Genomic DNA, 18,926 nt, shown 5'->3' with positions numbered 1-18,926 from the left:
ACGCAAGGTTGAAAAGGGGAGCAAGAGTGGTGTGTGTGTGTGTGTGTGTGTGTGTGTGTGTGTGTGTGTGTGTGTGGGTGGATGTGGCAGCACATGCAGGAGAGCAGTGCTCAACAGCAGATCGGCTGATTAGATTGATTTAGTGATTTGCTGCTGCAGCTGGTGCTGGTCCAGGAGCTCCAGATGAAACAAATGAAGGGCCCACGGCGACAACTTTGAGAGAGGGCTCGATGTGGCGTCGTGGTCGTTGGGCAGTCTTGGACAAATTAATCTGCCCTCGGTGCCCCTCGAATAAACCCGCCTTCAGTTGCAGCAGTGAGGAGCCACTCGACAGATGTTGTCCTGCTGTTGACCCTCCACGAGGACTCATAACTCTTTCTAAAGGTCTGTGTGTGGCTTCTGTTTATAAATATATCGTGATCAGTCTACAATGACAGAAGGAAAATGCTGCAATATGTCCGTCTGAACATTAATCTCATCAGTAAACGAGATAAAAGTATGATATCATAACAGCCTCGCATCCATCTGAAAATCACTTCTTAATGTGGTATATCAGCTTTCACAGTTGGTGGCACTCACTGTAATTAAAGAGCTAATTAAAACAAAATTTGATTTCATATGGAGCCGCCACACGAGCAGAACTTGAATGCACAAGGGAAGAACAATTTGCAGATTTGAACTCCTCAAATGGGTTTCGTTTAAAAAGTAGGAGTATTTAGACAGTGGCAAAAGAGAGCGATTGTTTATTAACTACTCCAGTTGATCCAAATGATGAGATCTCCCACATTCATTTCAATTTGTGTCCATTAGGCATAACACCAAGGATCTTCAAGCTACATTAACAGCTGCATATGCTGATGTTATGAGGGATCGTTTCAACCTATTACACATTAAATGCGTGGTTTGGCGATTTGCATTTAATTACACTGACAGGAGTACAACGGCTACACAGCCCCGTTTGATAGATTTTAAATTAATAGCTTATGCACTTGACGCACTTTAAGGCAAATCATTGTTGGTCATTTGTTTTAATTTGTCACCGTTTTGGTGACGGAGAACCGGGGCCTCGGTCTGTTTCTGACACGGTTGCTGGGGGAAAGCACTCAGCTCAACAGAGTCTGTGCTCAACAACAGTTTCTCAGCACCTCGGCTCATAAAATGATCTGCAAAATGTTTATCGTGAAGCGAGAGCCTGCATCTCAGCAGCACTGTGGCAGCGGAGGTGTTGTTATAGATACATAAAGACATTTCAAGCCACATCCTTTCTGGTGTTTGAAATGCACTCCACTGTTTTTTCTAATTACTCGATCGCTGTCATGATGAGAAGGACTTTTTTGCTGCAAGATTCTCTTGGGTCACTTGATCTTTGATCAGCGATACGGATGACAGGAAGCTCGCAATGTGAAGTTAATGGATCAATGTCAGGCTGCCATTGTAAATACACAATGCACCAAAAATGTGAAGCCAATTAATTCTCAAATGAGCCATTACTGACAGTGGATGAAAGTGCTGCAGGCAGTGTGCAGCAAAGAGCCACAAGTTCTGCAAACACCCAGTTTTCCTCCAGGCAATAAATCCAGTGTCGCCGTGTTTTCAGAGCTTGAAAGCTCTGGGGCAAAACCTGAAGGCCTTGTCTAACAAAAGCGACAATGTGTGCATAAAGCCATGCGTGCAGGAGCTACCTGTAGAAAGGAGGTGGGTGTCCCTGGGCCTCGCAGCTGAACACCACCTCTCGGCGGTTCTCTCCGGGTTGAATGGGAAACACCACGCTGCCGGGCTGCTTGGTGAACGCGGGCCGCAGCAGGACTCCGCTCCCTGTGTGGAGAGCCAACAAACCTACATCAGCTTTGATGTCCTGGTGAGCCCGAAAAACCACTTTTAACAGTTTTTCTTCTTTTCTGGCGAGCAGAAGGCCAGCAGATGAAGGAAGCAAAGGGAGGAAAAAAGAAAAAAAAAAAAAAAAGCAGTGTACAGGAGAGGGATGAATCATGTTCCTCTGTTTGGCATGCAACCGTCGACCATGTGAGCAGAGCCCATGAGCATTTTTCATATTAGTCATAAAAACTTGCTAAGTCCCTGAGGTACTGCATAATCAGCCGGTAACCTTCATAAAACTTTAATACAAACATCTGAATGTACAGGCTTGTCAAAGACACGTCACACTGCGACCGCACTTTGACAAAATTTCATCTCAAACCTTCAAACTTATCACCTCCTTCCCAGAGGATGTCAACTCATAAAACGTATGAAATAAATCGCCACTACAAATAGTGAGGGTAATTCGGTCTCCTTTCACATCTGCGTCTCTCATTTCAGCCATCAATTTGTTTCCCATCATGATGTATAGGATGAAATTAAAATTCCCGTGATTGGGGAAATACGTGAGATGTTTTTATGACATTTTAGTTTCGGTTTTTGTTGTGAAGTAGAGAAGTGACTTCAATATATTCAGTATGCACATTTTTTATTTGAACGCAATCAAAATCACGCTGCTGCTGTTATCTGTTGATCTTTCAGTCTGCAATCAGTCTGTGCTCCCCGCTCTTTAAATATCACAGTACAATAGTTATTCTGCTTTTTCTAACCTCCTCCTCCTTCTCATCACTGCCTCATCTGTCAGCGCAGTCAGGGACTCTCTGCAGCATTCCCATCAGCCATCCACCACCGGCAGCGTCCGGGCTCCGGGGGGTCTTATCTATCTCCCCCTTCCTCTGGGTTATCGCTCCATATTGTTACTTCCAATTTTTTCACTCTTTCTGCAGCAGCAACACTGAGGAGTGTGACGTGAAAGTAAGGAATCCTGACAGAGATACAGCACGGAAGTACACGAGCAGGCGAGCACAGTAGTGACGGAGGAGCTGAGGCCGAATCCAAACGCACCGGCAAGGTCAACCACAACAGGACGGCACAGAGAAGAGCACCCGAGACGAGTTAAGGCAGAGCTGGCCAGCGGTCACTGCGTAGGGACTGTGAGGCTTTGTCAGCTCTGAGGTTGTTAAAATTAGATTTTTACATAATAAGACACTTGAAAGAATCTGGAGCAGAACTGAATCCTGAACTCGGAAGCGTGATATTGGCTTAGCGAGGTCCCATCGCAGTGAAGCCTTCTGTTTTCGGTCAGCAGCAGGTTGTGTTCAGGAGAAGAGTTCAGAAGGTATAAAAGACCACCGACTGATCAAACAGCTTTCTTTGGAAGCTGCCTGTCTATTTTTTTTGAGGATACTATTTGTCTATACAGATCAGAAAACACGAGAGCGAGAATTTTCAGACACATTCCCTTTGATGAAATCATTTATGAAACAGTTTTTTGGGGGGGTTTTTCTGAGGAACTGCATTGAAAAAATAGTGAAAGACATCAAAACAATTGTTAAATGGATTTCTTGTATAAAGTGCTCTTTCACTGATTTAGAAGCTCCTAAGTCAGATTCACCCATTCACACGGACGACAAGGGCCATGCAAGACGCTCCATCCATCCGTTGGAATCAATTAGGTGTACAGTGTCTTGCTCAAGGACACCGGTGGAGCAAACCTGCAACTTCTTTCCTGAGAGAAAAATCTGCCGTACCAGCTGAGCTGCAGCCACAGACGATTACAGGATCATATATAAGCCACATGTAAAGTATAGCGAGGTGGAGTGGTGACATGGTGAGGAGATGATATTCTAATCCCAACAATTCACACATTTATTGCATCTCTTAGCAAAGCAGCGGTGTCGCTTTTTGCCTGACTGATATACTTCTGACGGCAGTAAAGACAGGAAAACTGACGAATAAAGATGAGTGGACCAGATGGTAATGCCAGGGCCCGAAATGATATAGAGTCTATGTTAAAAACTGAACTCAGTGACGGACAGATGAATGCACAGACTGAAGCTTTAATTATAACACACTGCGAATGTTATACATATTCATGATGTGTGTTTAGCTTGGGATTCTGTAAACAAGCAATACACAACGCATAAATTAAAACAAATAAAATCCCAGTGTGATATTGTATCAATCTTGATTGTTTCTTCAAGGGGAAAAATGACAACAGCGTGAAGACAAACGCAGCAGCACATCTAGCGTTACATTAATTTCCTTGTTAATTCCACAGGTACAATAGAGAACGGGTGTTGAGCCGTCGCAGTGACCCTTGGGGTAGCCTAAACCTCATTACAATAAACATTGCTTTCTGAAATGGAAAAAGGAATTCATTTGGATTTGTCAGAGTTCATTTGCATTTCTGTGACGGCATAAAAGTAAGAATATTATGAAGGTAGGGCGGCTAATTTGTATGAGAGGCAGGTATCGTTTTCGAGCCTCTGCAGAGTCTACCGAGAACTGATTCATCCTCAAGACTAAATATAACTCTCTGAAAGGGTGGAGTTGTTTGACAAGGGACCTTGTACACTGATTGTTCCGCTCATCAAGGATAAACCTCACAGAAAGTTACACACAATAAAAAGCTGCCTAATTATAATCTTTGATGCACAATGCGTGCATGTCTCTTGAAGCAGCAGCGAGAGATGATTGATCACCACCGAGTCTCATCTTGTGCACTTCGGTTCACATTAAAACAAGTTTTCACAGTGATTCTTTGCATGTGAATCATTTATTAAGCAGGCTGTTTAATTCATGGACTCACATAAAACGAAAAGCACTCTGAACATGCGACGTGTAGTCTTTGTTCTACATATCAAAAACAAGCGAGCAGACCTAAATTTATGGGAAAAATATTTTTTTTTAATTCTTCATTTGTTTTTGTAATAAGTCAAAAAGCCGTGTAGTTCAACTTTTCTTTTATCTGTTTCTGCTTTTACGTGTTAGATCAGTTAGTTATTTGCATTCCAACAATGTCACGATTAAGTCTTTTGCTGAAAAACTTCAAAGATAAAAGCGTGATTATTAAAACTTTCACACATTTCAGGTGATATAGCGGCTGCATGGCTGAAAGTTCAACTTTCTGTATTGAGTCAAACACAACGATGAAGCTTTAGTGACAATTACAAGTAAAAACCAGCATACTTCTTTCTCCATGTAAGTTTTCTCCCAGTTAATCGCCAAAGCTAGAAAACCTGGCCTTCTCCATGTCCTCATCCTCACATGTATAGTTTCGAAAATCCAGTGAATCACACACAATGTAGCTCCAATTTATTTTGACATCGCGGGCGTTATGGTGAAATCATAACTCACTTAAATCACTTGTAAATGTAATGTAACCACTGCTCCATGATTTATGGGTTGTGAGTGCAGCTGGTTTCTAAATTATGACTTATATTGAGGATTAGGAACAAAGAAATTACAGCTCTGGCTCATGCTGAGCTCAATTTTATAATCTCTTGATGAAGAATGTGGAAAAACACAGTGAGGGGATTCATTGTGGTTATTAAATGTCTTGGAACATTTACCGAAATCACAAACAACCACTCAACAGACCAACGGAATTATTCCCACTACAAATGGAAGCAAACGCCCCAAACTCCACAAACCATTACTGCTGGATCGCTGGTGCTTAACCTTCTTGTGTATTACACTTTTAATCAATCCCTAAATGGATCGCTGTACACCAACCTGACTCAATTTTCAATTAACACCGAATTAATCAACAGAAATATTTGGTTGCCGTCCATACTCGCAGTTCCGGTTGTGCTGAGCTGACCCGATCTCTGGTTGCACCGCAGCAACTGTTGTTATGAGGGGTGAATAAGTGTCTGAATAATGAGGCGGGATCGAGCTCCGGGGGCTGTGCCTGGGGGCTCGGTTCAAACTGATGCAAACTCTCTGAAACTCTTCCGTTGCCCTAACTGGAATGAAAGTGAGATGTGGTGGGGAATACAGAGTCATTTTCAGGCTTGCTTTCTGGTAATCAAACACTGAGGTGTGACACTCTACAGTACTGCAGCCCATTGTGAAATCCACAGAGAAATGTATTTCTTTCTCAGGGAGAATTTATTTCGGAGGCACATGAACTGTATGACAAAGACAGTGGACACATACTGCAAAAAACATGCAAGAACATCATTTAAGCAATAGAAAGGTGCAACTCTGAGCTGCCCAGAACATAAGAAGTCAAACATTTGAAGCGCTCTGTTAGTGGAGTGCAGTGATCCGGAGCCCTAACAGGAAGTTGACTGCACAGTGCCGCCGGACGGAGATGGAGGTCATTATAAAACGGCGTTTTAAAGAAAAATAAAATAAAAAAAAAAATAGCCCTCCCCGACTCATATCTGTCACCTGCTGCCAGATGGTGATATGTGCATGTTTTCCCAGACTCCCTCAGACAACACAAGACTCAGCAACAGAGCACAAGTGGAAGGCAGAGGGAGCTGTTTTAGAGGCTGAAATAAAAACTAATCTCAAATTCAATACTCGCTGACAGCAAATGAATTCCTCCAGCTTACCTCAGCATGAATAAACAGGCACATGGGGAGTCGGCTGTGGGGGAGGTATCGGTCGTTTGTGAGGCACCAAATCCATTCGTTTCAGCTCAGGGTTTTATGCATCAAATAAAAAAAAAAAGCCAATCTTGCTTTTTAAAGCATCTTCCCCCTCTGTCCAGGCCGATAAGGTGCACCTTTAAGGTCTCTCATTCAGGGGCAGCAAATGTTACTCCAGACTTAGATGGAAAGGTCTGGCTGTTTTTGAGTAAGCTGTAGGTCTGATCACATCGCTCGAAATACTCAAAACGCTTGCAGCATCTTGCTTTTCTAAAGATCCTTGGGAGAAAGAAAAAAAAAACCACCTCAGCAAATAATTTAACATTTCGCCCAATAAAGAAAAGTGGTTTTCGAAAATGACCATTTTGCATGAATCCAAAGAGAGGGGTCACAATAGAAGCACAAACGGCACAAGAAACTAATAATAGAAACATAGGAGGACAGACGTCACTGTAGTTACAGCCATTCATAAGGTGTGATGTACTGTGCTACAAGCTCATCGTTAAGATAATCACATTGGGCCACACGGAGACGTCCCCAACCAATAACCCAACATGTCACAAGGTTTTCAAGCTAAATCAAAGACAGTGCATCTGAAATGCACCTACACAAAGCGGATCAAGGGTATCCGCTGCAGCGTGCACTTGGGGGAAACACCGAATTGATTTGGTCTAACTCCATACATGGGAATAGCAAATTAAAGCGGGTTTTTGTGTTGTTGTGCCGCGCTCTATATTGAATGTCTACATAAGGCCAGGAACACAGTGCTTCTGAGACTGCCATTTGTCATCTAATTGTAGTAATATCCCCACTTTTTTTTCTCCACAACAATGGCTAGAAGGTTATTTGTCACTCACCAGATGCCACACTGCGCGCTAATGGAAACATTTATCATGGTTTAAAATTGCACCATTATGTTTCTAACCAGAGGTGCTTAAAGAGCACCTGATCTGACCATTAGGGATTTTTTTTTTTTTTTTTTTTTTTTGTCAGTGTAGTGCAGATTCCTTTTTTTAGATCAACACTTCCAACAGGAAATATTGAAGGGGGGGTCATGAAAGGGGTCATGACAAATTACTCCAGCTGAAAACATTATGCAACTGATACCATCAAAAAAAATCTCCCAGTTAATTTTGACAATAAGACAAAAAGTTTTCCTAAAGATATGAAAAGCCTAATGAATAATGTACTTACATGCACATATTCAGGCAAACATTTGAACTAATACTGTTCCCACTATATAAATCAGAAAACTCTATCTATGCTGAATAAATCAAAATATAATGCACAAACGTCATTGTAAACAGAGATAAAAGCGGTGAATTTCATTTCCAGGTACAAGACCTGTGAGGATTTCTGTCTATAAGTAAAAAAAAAATTTAAAAATCAGTGCATTCATTCACTTTACCAAGAATGAGCGCCCTTGGATAAAAATACTGTTTGCATGAGCAATAATGACTAAAATTAAATGATGGAACATACAGTACGTGCTTCAGTTTTTCTCATCATTACAAACCTGTCATCATTAAAATGTCATGTATGTGCCAATGTGTACGAAAACAAAGACGAAATATGTAAATATGCAGACTTATATAAACAGTCTGGTGATTCAGCATCCAGGGGATGCAAAAACAGAAATGTGTCAGTACTGAAAGTTCACAGCACAGCATGCTCCAGGCTATTAAATGCCTTCCTGTGACAAATATGTTTTGCTCTTTAATTGATAACGATGTATTTATGAGGAAAAATACACACTGCAGATGAATTGCAAAGGATTCATCATTAATGCAAAGACATTCAAATTGGAAGTTGTTTTCTTTCCTTTTTTTTTCCCTGTATGAAGCAAAATCACAGCAGCTCTGGGAGGGAGACTCACAGGGGAATAGTCCACAGCTCCACATATATAAAACTTCAAAGATGCAATCAAATCCTTGCTTAAGGATTCCTAAAAGGCTGCGCCATGTTCTGATGACTCAATGAGATAAGTCAATATTTGAAGCTGCACTCATCTCTCGACTGCGTCCAGGGCTATACAGAGCAAAGTGAGAGGCCTTGTTTTTTTTGTGCTTGGAGATTATAATGCTGGCCATAAGCAGCCTTTCAATTCCACCTGAATTACTAAGACTTGAACCTGATCAAGAGATGTGCTTCTAAATCTGAAGGTATGATTCCCTTTAAAAGTAGTTGGTTTTATTCCAAAATTTACAGATATTGTTTAAAAACCACCCAAAAACTCAGCAATAAAATATCATTTTTATTCACAAAAGGCATATAAAGATTCCATGAAGGGTTTTTAAACCTTTTATCAGCGTCAAAGTTGAAACTACAGTTTTCCCAAACAAGAATCAGCCATTTAAACCACTTCCAATTTCAATTACTGAACCACCCTAGGATACTTTGTTCAGGTTTTGCATTCAGGTGGACTAACACTATATGAACCAAAACTTTCAAACTTACAATATTAAATTCAGGCTAGTTGTCCCACATGTGTTATTTTTATTCTAATTCCACAGCGACACAACTGCTGTGCCAAGCTACTTCAGCGGCGCACAACAAAAACTCATTACAGCTTTGTTGAACACTTATTTCTGATTGGCCACTAAACACAGTCTGTGGTAAATGATTTGTGAAGCCGAGCATCTAATCATATCACTCCACTTTCAACATGTCCTAGAGATTTTGTTTATTTTTCATCAAACCAAACATCAGAAACCGTGTGCTAAAAATGGATTACGACTGTGAAACTGTAAACACCCACTTAAGTAACCAAGGAAAATATTCCCAATGTTAACTCTGAATTATTCCGAGAGAACAAAACATTTGATTGCCGGTTTGAGTCTTAACAGCAATTTTCCTCAATGTGTTTATATTTCTGTTCCCAGTGCCGGCAAATTGTCGCCCTCAATGCCAACTACAGATGTTCCAATGATTGGAACGCCGCCAATTATTTTTTGGCCAAATACTTGTGAATTCATGAAGCTGGTGGTAAAAGTGTTTTGAAATCAATATTTTGCATCAAAAGATTTATGTTTCTGGCAAATGGTTGTGCAACACAGGGAATGTGCACCGCAGGAGTCTTAATTCTCCGTCCCGGAACTTTTTTTTTTTTTCTAAAAACCAGACCATGAACCCATTAGAATATTGTATTGTGGTTCCTGGAGAGAAACTCAATCTTCTCTCTATCGTCTTTACACACGGTGACTTACTGAATAAATACAGACCTTTTCCTGAAAAAAAACTTTTGCGATCGCACCCCACCAACAGTTACAGCTTTATTCAAAGCCCTGCTGTCGCTTGACACTTGATCTATTGGTAAATTATCCGTTGCATCTGTGGGGGCAAAACCACACCCACCCTGGCGTCTTTACGCTCCCGCTCCTGTTGGTACTCACTCATTCACATGCTCATGGCCTCGGGTCATTCAGACCCGCCGAGGGAGAGGTGGTTAACTCTAGATAAACTCACTATGGGACTGCCTTGCCCTCGGTCCCCCACGTCTCCCACGCACAGCCAAAGCCTTCAGTTTTAGGAAAAAGAAAAAGAAAAAAAAAATAAGTGGATTCTATACAAATAACATACCAAGGACCAAACGTCGAACATCCTCACACCATGCCATCCCCACACAGAAGTGCAGGTTGAAATACTAAAACGCTTATAGTGTCTATCTTCAAACAGAGAGTCTTTAGAGATCCACAGTTACATTTCATCATACTTGTCTTGTAAGCAGAGCGTATGTAATGTAACCCCATGGTGAATATTAATGCCTGGTTATTCTGTGGTACCCACTGTGAGTGTGAGCCTTGAGCGTGAGGCAAGGGCTACGCAACACAATGCTTTTCAGAAACGCTTTGCCCTCTGCTCCTTCGTCAAATGCTAAATTGCTCTGAATAGATAACCCTGAATACCGTTTCTGCAACACACGATTGAGTACATTTCATTAGTGCGCAAACTGGAGATTGAAATAGTCTCCTCAAGGCCGTATATATATATGAAAAACCTGTCAAGGTTTTTGGCGGGGGTTTCCATCGAGGTCATCAACACTCACTTGTGTGTATATTTAAGAGAATCCTTAAGTAGGACATATTATGTGATCCAGAGCTGCGGCGTAGATCTTAATCCCACAGTGAGTCACAGTTCCCTGAGGAAAGCCTCATTAGACATCCACTGATGTGTATTGGATTTACTGATAAACGGTGCTAATTGCCATGTAGGCAAATTTAGGTGTCGGCACGCCGGCGCGCTTTGGATTAAAAGAAAAAAAAAAAACGTTTTAAAAAAGACGCGCGTGCACAAACGAATACACACAGTGACAGTCACAAGCCCACACATGCACGCACGCACGCTAATTATTTTAGGTCCCAGCTGTGAGGAGGGGCTGCTGATTTTGAGCAAGGCAACATGAAAGATTACTCATTCCTCAAGATACAGTGTTCACAGAAGAAAGCCTTTATTCATCTTGTTCTCAGCGTCAGACTCTGACATTTTGAAGAGAACTCGCATTTGACCCTGAACATTTTGTAAGGAAGGAAAATTAGGTCTCTCATTAAAAGCAAGATCAATGACAAGATTTCTGTACAACTACCGCTGCAATCTCAATTAGGATAACAATTGAGGTGCTCTTTAAAATGAATGACTGCAAGATACTGGCTGTCTGTCAGAGATGGAAACCGGGCTTATTCATTTACAGCAGGTTCCACCGTCTGGGATACAGAGATAGTTGCCATGCACAACTTAGGAAATGCTGATTTGATGCCTTGAGCTGCCAACGAAAAGACAAAATCATGAACCGTTCCTGCCATTTGTATAATTTGTAGGAAGCTCCGAGCGCCGTTCGCCATAAAACCTTTTTACTGTTACCATTTTGCCTTTTAAGTGTCGTCTGTTCTAAGCACCAAAGCATCATCACATACAAAAAAAAAAGTCAATAACAATTCATGTACCTCTTGTATAACAGCATAAATAAAAGTATACGATTAAAGGATTTACCTGCCAGACACCCCGCCAATGACAGCAGCAGTAAAAGTTTCCATAGCAACTCCATTTTAATGGTCTCAGGTCAGTACAAGCTCACATCCAATCACAGGTGTGTAGAATCCCGGCTTTGTCCTTTGCAGCACTTTCACTGTTCTTCTGTCAAATGGAAAGAAAAGGGAGAGGAAAAAAAAAAATCATTAAACATTCAGAACCACTGGTCACTGGTCTCATCATGAAGACAGATCTCACAAGGACAGTCGCCGCCTGTGTCTGGTGACATATTACACAAAAGGAGGGCATGGAAAAAGTCACTAACAACCTCCAGAAAAAAGAAAAGAAAAAAAAAACACATTGTGCATCTTAGTGTTTCAGCTTTACAAACACATTTAGATGACATTTAATAGCAACTCCATAGCAGATGGTTGCACTTCCACTACTGTGGAGTTTGCTTAAGTGCGCTTAACATTGCATAATAGGGATCATGTCTGCCGGAGAAAACATAAAGGGATTGCTTGCTTGTACTCAAACCTGCTGAGACAAAACAAAAAGAAGCCAGTTGTCAGACACATCCCTACCATGTAATAAAGCACTGTCCTGGCTCCTTGAATTCGTCTGAGCTGGGGGGATTATGTATTTCTGACATAAAGAGCTGACTGTACGTGCCGCACAAACCATTTTCAGTCTCTCGGCAGACTCACAATTGATTTTTTTTTTCAAGGACTAAGCTGTAATTTATCTGTAGTTCAAGCCAAATGAAATCTCCAAAAAGTTGTGAAATGATAATGAGCATGTTCCTTCTGCTACTGATAAGCCGTGATGTATTTATTTGTCTAAATGATCTTTTCTGATAAAACAGCAGATAAATGTTTGTGTATTTGGGAAAGGGGGGGGGTGCTTATGGAGTGAGAAGGTATGAAGGGAGGAAATTAGCCATTGTCTTGCTCAAACAGACTCTCCTTGGTACATTTAACTGACTGATGGTACGGCTCGCCACCAGCATGCTGAAATAAATGCTCAGAAAGAAATTAATGGGAGCATACAGTACAGCCTATCAAGACGGTCGTGCCAAAAAAAAAAAAAAAAGCAGAGACGACCGAAAGATTACATATTCATGCTTTCTCAGTTATCTGCACGCCTCCTATCTTTGCACCAGTGAAAGGCATGACGGAGCATACTGATGCTTATGTGAATATATCAGCAGCGTCCCTGACAGGTTTGCCTACACTACTCTTCTGTCGATGTGTACTAAACCATTAAAAGAAACACTTTCTCCTATAAATCTCATCATGGAGATTGGGTTTCGAGCGTCGTCTCAGCTCCAACCTATCTTGCAGTTATTAGGATGCAAATGTCAAGAGTAAATGTTGGCTTTTAATAATAAAACTGAGAGACTCTAAATCCTTTCTTGTGCTCCTGGTTATTTTTGGACTGCTCCTCCTTTGAGGGAATCATTGTGAGAGAAGCACTGAATAAATTAATCCCCACAATCATTTTAATAAAAGGAATGGTTGAAACTTTATTTTTCCATTTGCAGACTCACACTATATATGAATTTCCAAAATTAGGCAAATGATCGAGTTTCATTTCTGAAGTAAATACGCGCCACCTCGGGCTGCAAAGGCTTCATGTTTTCAAAACCGCCTCAACTAATTGTTTCATCTGCCACTGAAATGTTTTACAGTGTGGTCATCTAAAATTAATTCATCCCACCCTGACAGCAAAACAAGCAATAACTAGCAGGATGTGTGAACTATCGAGCCGCCCATTCATAAAAGCTGGTATCTGTTGGCCTTTAACAGCAATCTCTTGATCTCTATTACTCTGCAAGCCCTGAGACATGAGACATCAGACAACAGCGCCAGTGGAGAGGGGGATAAAGGAGAGGCTTTTGATCCAAAGGATCTGAGAACTATAAAAATGATGGCTGCAGGAGTCGGGGAGTGTCCGCACCATTATTTGACTGTCTGCTCACGATAAATTAATTACCCTTGTGACCCTAAGTGGTAGTGACAAGCCCAATGACTTACTTTCATCACAAATTGATTCTCTCATTTGTTTGCCGTATGAGATGAAAGTTAATGATAGGGAAGGCTATCAAACTTTGCCTTTCAAGTTGCAGCCACTTTCATGCTACTGCAAAAAAAAAAAAAAAAAAAAAAAAAAAAGCCAATGGGAGAAAAGTGGAATGTGATTGAGGCCAGAGCGACAGTCTGGACCGGAGTGTTTCCTGACCCAATTTTCACACAGTCAACTGTATCTTAATGTAACACAACCGCAATGAATTTATGTTGCGCATTTCATAAATGCATATATAAAATGAAAGAACAACTGCAGCAAATAAACAGACATTTTGTCGTGTAGTTTGGGTAACTTTGCCAGTGCTGGCCAGTCTGTATACAACATTTCCAGTGCCAAGTCTGCAATTTTTGCACACTCGGACTTTTCATCTCGACAACTAAAACAAATTCATTAATTTCTAGAGACAAAAAAAACAAAAAAAAAACTGGCAAATTAAAAATCCTTTATATAAAATTTGCTAAAAGGCCAATGATTGATGTTAACAGATGGAAACATTTTAATGAGATGGATGCGACAGTCATGAGAGACGAGAGGTGATGACACTGGCTTCACAATGTGTGAGTAAACTTTTTAATAACTGTTTTCAGTCGAAGCAAAAAAAGGTGTCAAGTACCCAGATGTCATGTTATCACAGGCGACGTCTCAAATGTCTTGTGTGAAGAAACAAACATTGATAGCTGCATCCTACGGAGATTAAAAATATCACTAAGATAATAAAGTTATTTATCAAGCAGCCAAAAGTTTAACCACTATTCCTCTTCTTTTGAAATTAGGTTTTACATGTTTGTGAGTTTTAAATTTAGCATATGAAACATGCAAAAGAAGCTCATTAAAAAAGAGATCCTGTGAGGACTTTGCAATTTACAATGTGTTTTCTTTGTTATAATTATTAACTTCTGTTCAAACCTGTGCCCACCAGATTAAAGTAGGAGCCAATGCAACTTAAAGAGGTTTCAACAGAGACCATTTCAGGTTAGAAATGTGTTTTAATGATGTATTAATATTCCAAAACGTTGGTTCTGCTTCCAACAATAGACTGACTGTAGACCTGGAACACAGTTCATCTATAGAGGTTTGGGACTCTACTAACTACCGCCCTGGGTCTGACTCCAGGACCACCAGTTGGGAACCACAGTCCATAAAACTGAGCGCTTCACCAGGCCTGACTTCTGAGTGAAAGCAGCTGCTCTGAGGGAAGCTTTCGGATTCATGGAGACAAAGCCTCTCCTCTAAACTTCAGCATTGTCAAAGTGACACCTCCTGTCTTCTCGTTCGGTGACAGTACCAGCTGGAGTTGATAAACCACAGATTGTAGTTCAGTCCGCCACAGAGGCTGACAGTGATGGCATCTGATTCGACCCTCTCCGCTACACCCGATCCTTCAGCCGCCATCAATTTTTCAGGGCCCGAAAATGTATTAATAGATGGATGCTCCGGGTCCCGTTTGGTTGTAGAGTCCAGATGAAGATAAAATTCACACTAAAAAGCATGAGCATCCCACACACACTCAAACACACACCCCAGCCCTCGAGCTCTGAATCATGAATGAGGCCAGACTCCCACACTCTGCAGGAGCGAGACGAGACCAGGAAAAATGGCATACAATGCTGCATCTTTAATCACCTGAGCTGTGACTTCACTTGATCTGCAGACACCAGCTCGATCAGTGTTTTCCTGCACGTGTGGCTCGTCTCGCTGCTCTGAGTGCCTCCGGCCATTCAAAATTTATTTTCTGGTGACGCTCGCGTTGAGTAATAGGAAATGTGAACTTTCTTCCCTAATGCTGCGTTCTTTGATTCGAGGCACACATGAATCAAAGATTTAGCAGGATAAGTTCAAGTGCTAATGAAGCCCTAATCACATGTATTTTGCAGTTGTAGGATCTTTTTCACTAAACATTCACATATACTGTACACTGTAGAAAAAGTTGTGTAATTTTATTTCACTAAAGCTTATCCAGTGTTCAAGTCTGCACTGCCGGTTTTAGGTTCTCAAATACGTTTCCTTTTAATCATGGAACTGCTGCTATACGTTCATGGACCGCTCAGTCTGTAAAGCCTCCTGTTCAACTGTAACGCAAAAAGTCTGGCTGTGCTTTCAAAAATATTTGGGATTCGCTCTCTTCTTGTTGCACTGACAGTAACTATCGAATGCAGCAGCTCTTTTCCCGTTACATAGAGATGAAAATGTCAGACAAATCTTTACTTCCCTTTGCCAACTTCGCTCTTGAAGAATCCACGCGCCCATAATCAATAAGCACAAAACTTTCTTGAGCTGAAGATTTTATGTTTGCCAACATGTTTTTTTTTCTTCCCCCCCCCACCTTCCTCTCAAGCTTCACGCCACGGGAGTCAAGCAAGTGCCAGTGTATTCCCGAGCCAAGACTCTACCTCAAATAGTGGCACAAGACAAAGAGACTAATAGTGTTTTGATCTGAGCACACAAGCCGCAGGCATGACATAACGCATGCCAGCTTCTTCATTTCTCCAGACCGCACCGGGGACGCTCCACCAGAGCGCGCATCCCCATCTCCCCTGTGACAGGAGTATGTTGAAAGGGCCTTCCTGCTTGCATGTGCGCTCCAAGTTTTAACATAATGAGCCAGCGTGCACTAATAATTTAAACAGCATCACACAGCCATGCATCTCAGCCCTTAGAACACACTGGTTCTAAATTCCAAAAAAAAAAAAAGTAATATTGGCAAACAATTGTGACTTTTTATTACGTGATTTTAGTCGTTCACTTTCATCTTTTCTCACACCCGATATTAGACTCAACTACATATTTTCAGGACAAGGCACGGGCCTGCTTCACCTGTATTTACTAAGCTGCTCATTAAGGCTCCATTAGGATTTAAGAGGCTGCCAATTAATAGACACTTAGACAAGCTGATTTAGGTCTTGTTAGAACACTTTGCTTGAATGCAGCCATTATCATGGAAGGTAATTTTAACTCTGTGATTGAGGAAAGGCAGGCTGCAATCACTGTAAGGAAAAATAGATCCTCCAAAAGGGAAAGCTGTCTGTAAGCACTGTGCCTTCAAGCATAATAATAATGTGAACTACACAGTATGAAAATGCATGTATCAGTAAAAGATATGTTCAACATCTTACTTCCAATTTCCAATATACTTATTTTCTAATATCTGTGTTTTTCTAGAAGGAAAAAAAAAAGTTGCTGTTTGCCCACAACACATCCAAACTGCCCCTGCATGTATAGAATAGCACTTTGCTGTGATTTGAATTAGTGGAAAGCCTAATTTGTGATTTCCAAACAGCTGCAGACAGGCATCAGTTGCAAAACCAACATACAGACAACTGTTCGCAGCACCAGCCTCATTAGAAAGGCGAGCGAGCGAGCATCCATTTCTCAGTTCGCTTACAGCGAGTCGACTTTATTTATTGTATGTGAAACAGCCGCCTGTGGTTTTATGACACTGTGCCTGTTGTGACTTAAATACCATGAAACAAAAATAGTGAGGTGATTTCAGTGTTTGCGTTACTTTTGGAATTGTTATCAAACGTCAGCGAGAACCTTTTGAAACAATAGGTGAACATGTGGTCCACATGGGCTTCTGTTCCACATCGCCGCTGTCCCACTTCCATATTGTACAGACAAATGTACTTGAATAAAAGATGAAGATTAGAAGTCTGCGGCAATTCTTTGAAGCTGAGCGTGGAGAGAACAATGAGCAGCGGAGAGGCAGAACAGAAAAGTCATGTGGGTCGCCGTACTACCTGCTGAATTTTTTTTTTAACTTCTTGGCCTTATTAGAATGCACACATCTCCTCCTAACCTTGCTCAGTCTGTGTGAGGATTTTCCTCTCCTCATGCAGACCAGGCTCCGCTCAGCGGGGCTCTCTGAGCTTCATGTTCACCCTCCTCCTCCTCCTCCTCTTCCTCCTCCTCTCTGAGTCAGTGACATCATCAGAAACGTGTCCAGCCATAAGCACGCTTCCCCAAGGAGATGTGTAGTAGCTCTACTATTCCAACCACTCAAACAGAAAAGGTAAGAGGAGTAACTGCGCTCCAGAGTTCAGTTGGGGAAAATTAAAGCTTGGATCTGGTCAGCCACAGCTGTGCTGAGGGAGGACGGCGCTGGACGTGTGTCAACATGAAACAAAAGACGGCGCCCATGCCCACAGCACCGAGACACAACCCTGTAAATAGATGGACAAAATTGGAAGGGATGCCCACGTGAAATGCAAAGATCACCTCCAGTTTACTTAGAGGCAAACTGTCTGCCCAGGCAGCACTCTGTAAAACATATGGGCACTTGATTTTACAGGAATAACTGTTTCCACCAGAGTGGCACAAAAGAGGACTTTAGCCACTCTGAACCAATCAAGCTCTCAGCTCAGCGCAATCAAAGAAAGGAGGAGATGATGAGACTGGACTCAATCCAATCCCCTGTTGATCACTGAAGAAAATGAGCTCTGCAAGAGGTTTGAACGGAAGTACATTTGGAACTGTATGTGGATTTATGCTCTCTCGCATGAGAAAAAAAAAATGATGGCCTTGACTAATAGAGGATGCAGATAATATGGAAAGAGAGAAATGTATGTAGACAATGAGAAAACTAGGATTTCAAACCAGTGAGGTTGTCTAAATGAGGCATGGTTGCAAAGATTTGAACACATAAATACACATGAGTGCAGTGAGAGTGGGTGGGTGTGTAATATATATGCTGCTGAGTGTTGTTTGTTGAAAAACAATAAAATAAATTGAAATGCAAATTCTAAAAAGGGAAACTAGCTTATGAGTAAAATATTACCTGTTATACTTTACTGAGCAGACTTATTCAAATAGATGACCAGACTGGAAGTTGATGACTAACAGCTTGATGGAAGTGAGCAAACATAGCTCGTGATAACAATAACAACAATAATAATAATAATAATAACAATAAACATGCTGCCAATACTGTAGTTTACGCGAACTTAATCTGATAATAATAGTAATGAGGGGGGAAAATATCTACCTGCGTGCATTTCCCGGGGTGTTTGCTGATGTTTATCCCTTCTCGTATATCCATGTTACACCGCGCATCCCTCCGTTAGTCCAGCGGCTCCTCCAGCGTCGAGTCTGCGGCGCGCGTGAAGTTGCTCTCTGTCAAAGTGCGGCTGTCGCGCTCGTGCAAATGGAGCCAAACTCTCCCCTCGCCTCCAGGCGGGCGGACCCTCACAGGCTCGGGTCCAGGTTTTTCAGCAGCCCGGTTCTTCCCCCCGCTCTGCTCTCTCAACTCCCCGACGCGCTCAGAAATGTTACCCCGGCGGTGTCGCGCGCACCGGCGGCTGGCGGATGCAACCCGAACCGATGATTTATAGAGCTTTGGGGGGTTTTTTCTTCCCCCTTCTAGTTCTAATTGTATAGTTTTTAGCTGATTCTAATTTGGGGATCTGCAGGTGTGAGCGCCGTGGCAGCAGGAGGAGTTCTCGGTCTGAGTCCGGATCG

General features: G+C 41.8%; 1 protein-coding gene across 2 annotated transcripts in view; it reads right to left on the bottom strand.

Moving 5' to 3' along the window:
- The window catches only part of cntn3a.1 (contactin 3a, tandem duplicate 1), a 74,678-nt gene extending 56,058 nt beyond the window's left edge, over nt 1-18,620 (bottom strand). For both annotated transcript variants that reach the window (XM_030119781.1, XM_030119782.1), the window contains exons 1-3: nt 18,454-18,620; nt 11,406-11,549; nt 1,683-1,815 (exon numbers count right to left, since the gene is read on the bottom strand). In XM_030119781.1, coding sequence (XP_029975641.1) covers nt 1,683-1,815; nt 11,406-11,460 — 188 coding nt within the window. In that variant the 5' untranslated portion in view covers nt 11,461-11,549; nt 18,454-18,620. The remainder of the gene's footprint in view (nt 1-1,682; nt 1,816-11,405; nt 11,550-18,453) is intronic.
- Between the last annotated feature and the right edge of the window lie 306 nt (nt 18,621-18,926).

The sequence above is a fragment of the Salarias fasciatus genome, chromosome 20 (genome assembly GCF_902148845.1).
Source record: "Salarias fasciatus chromosome 20, fSalaFa1.1, whole genome shotgun sequence".
Classification (NCBI taxonomy): domain Eukaryota; kingdom Metazoa; phylum Chordata; class Actinopteri; order Blenniiformes; family Blenniidae; genus Salarias; species Salarias fasciatus.
This window is presented reverse-complemented; position numbering and strand designations above follow the sequence as displayed.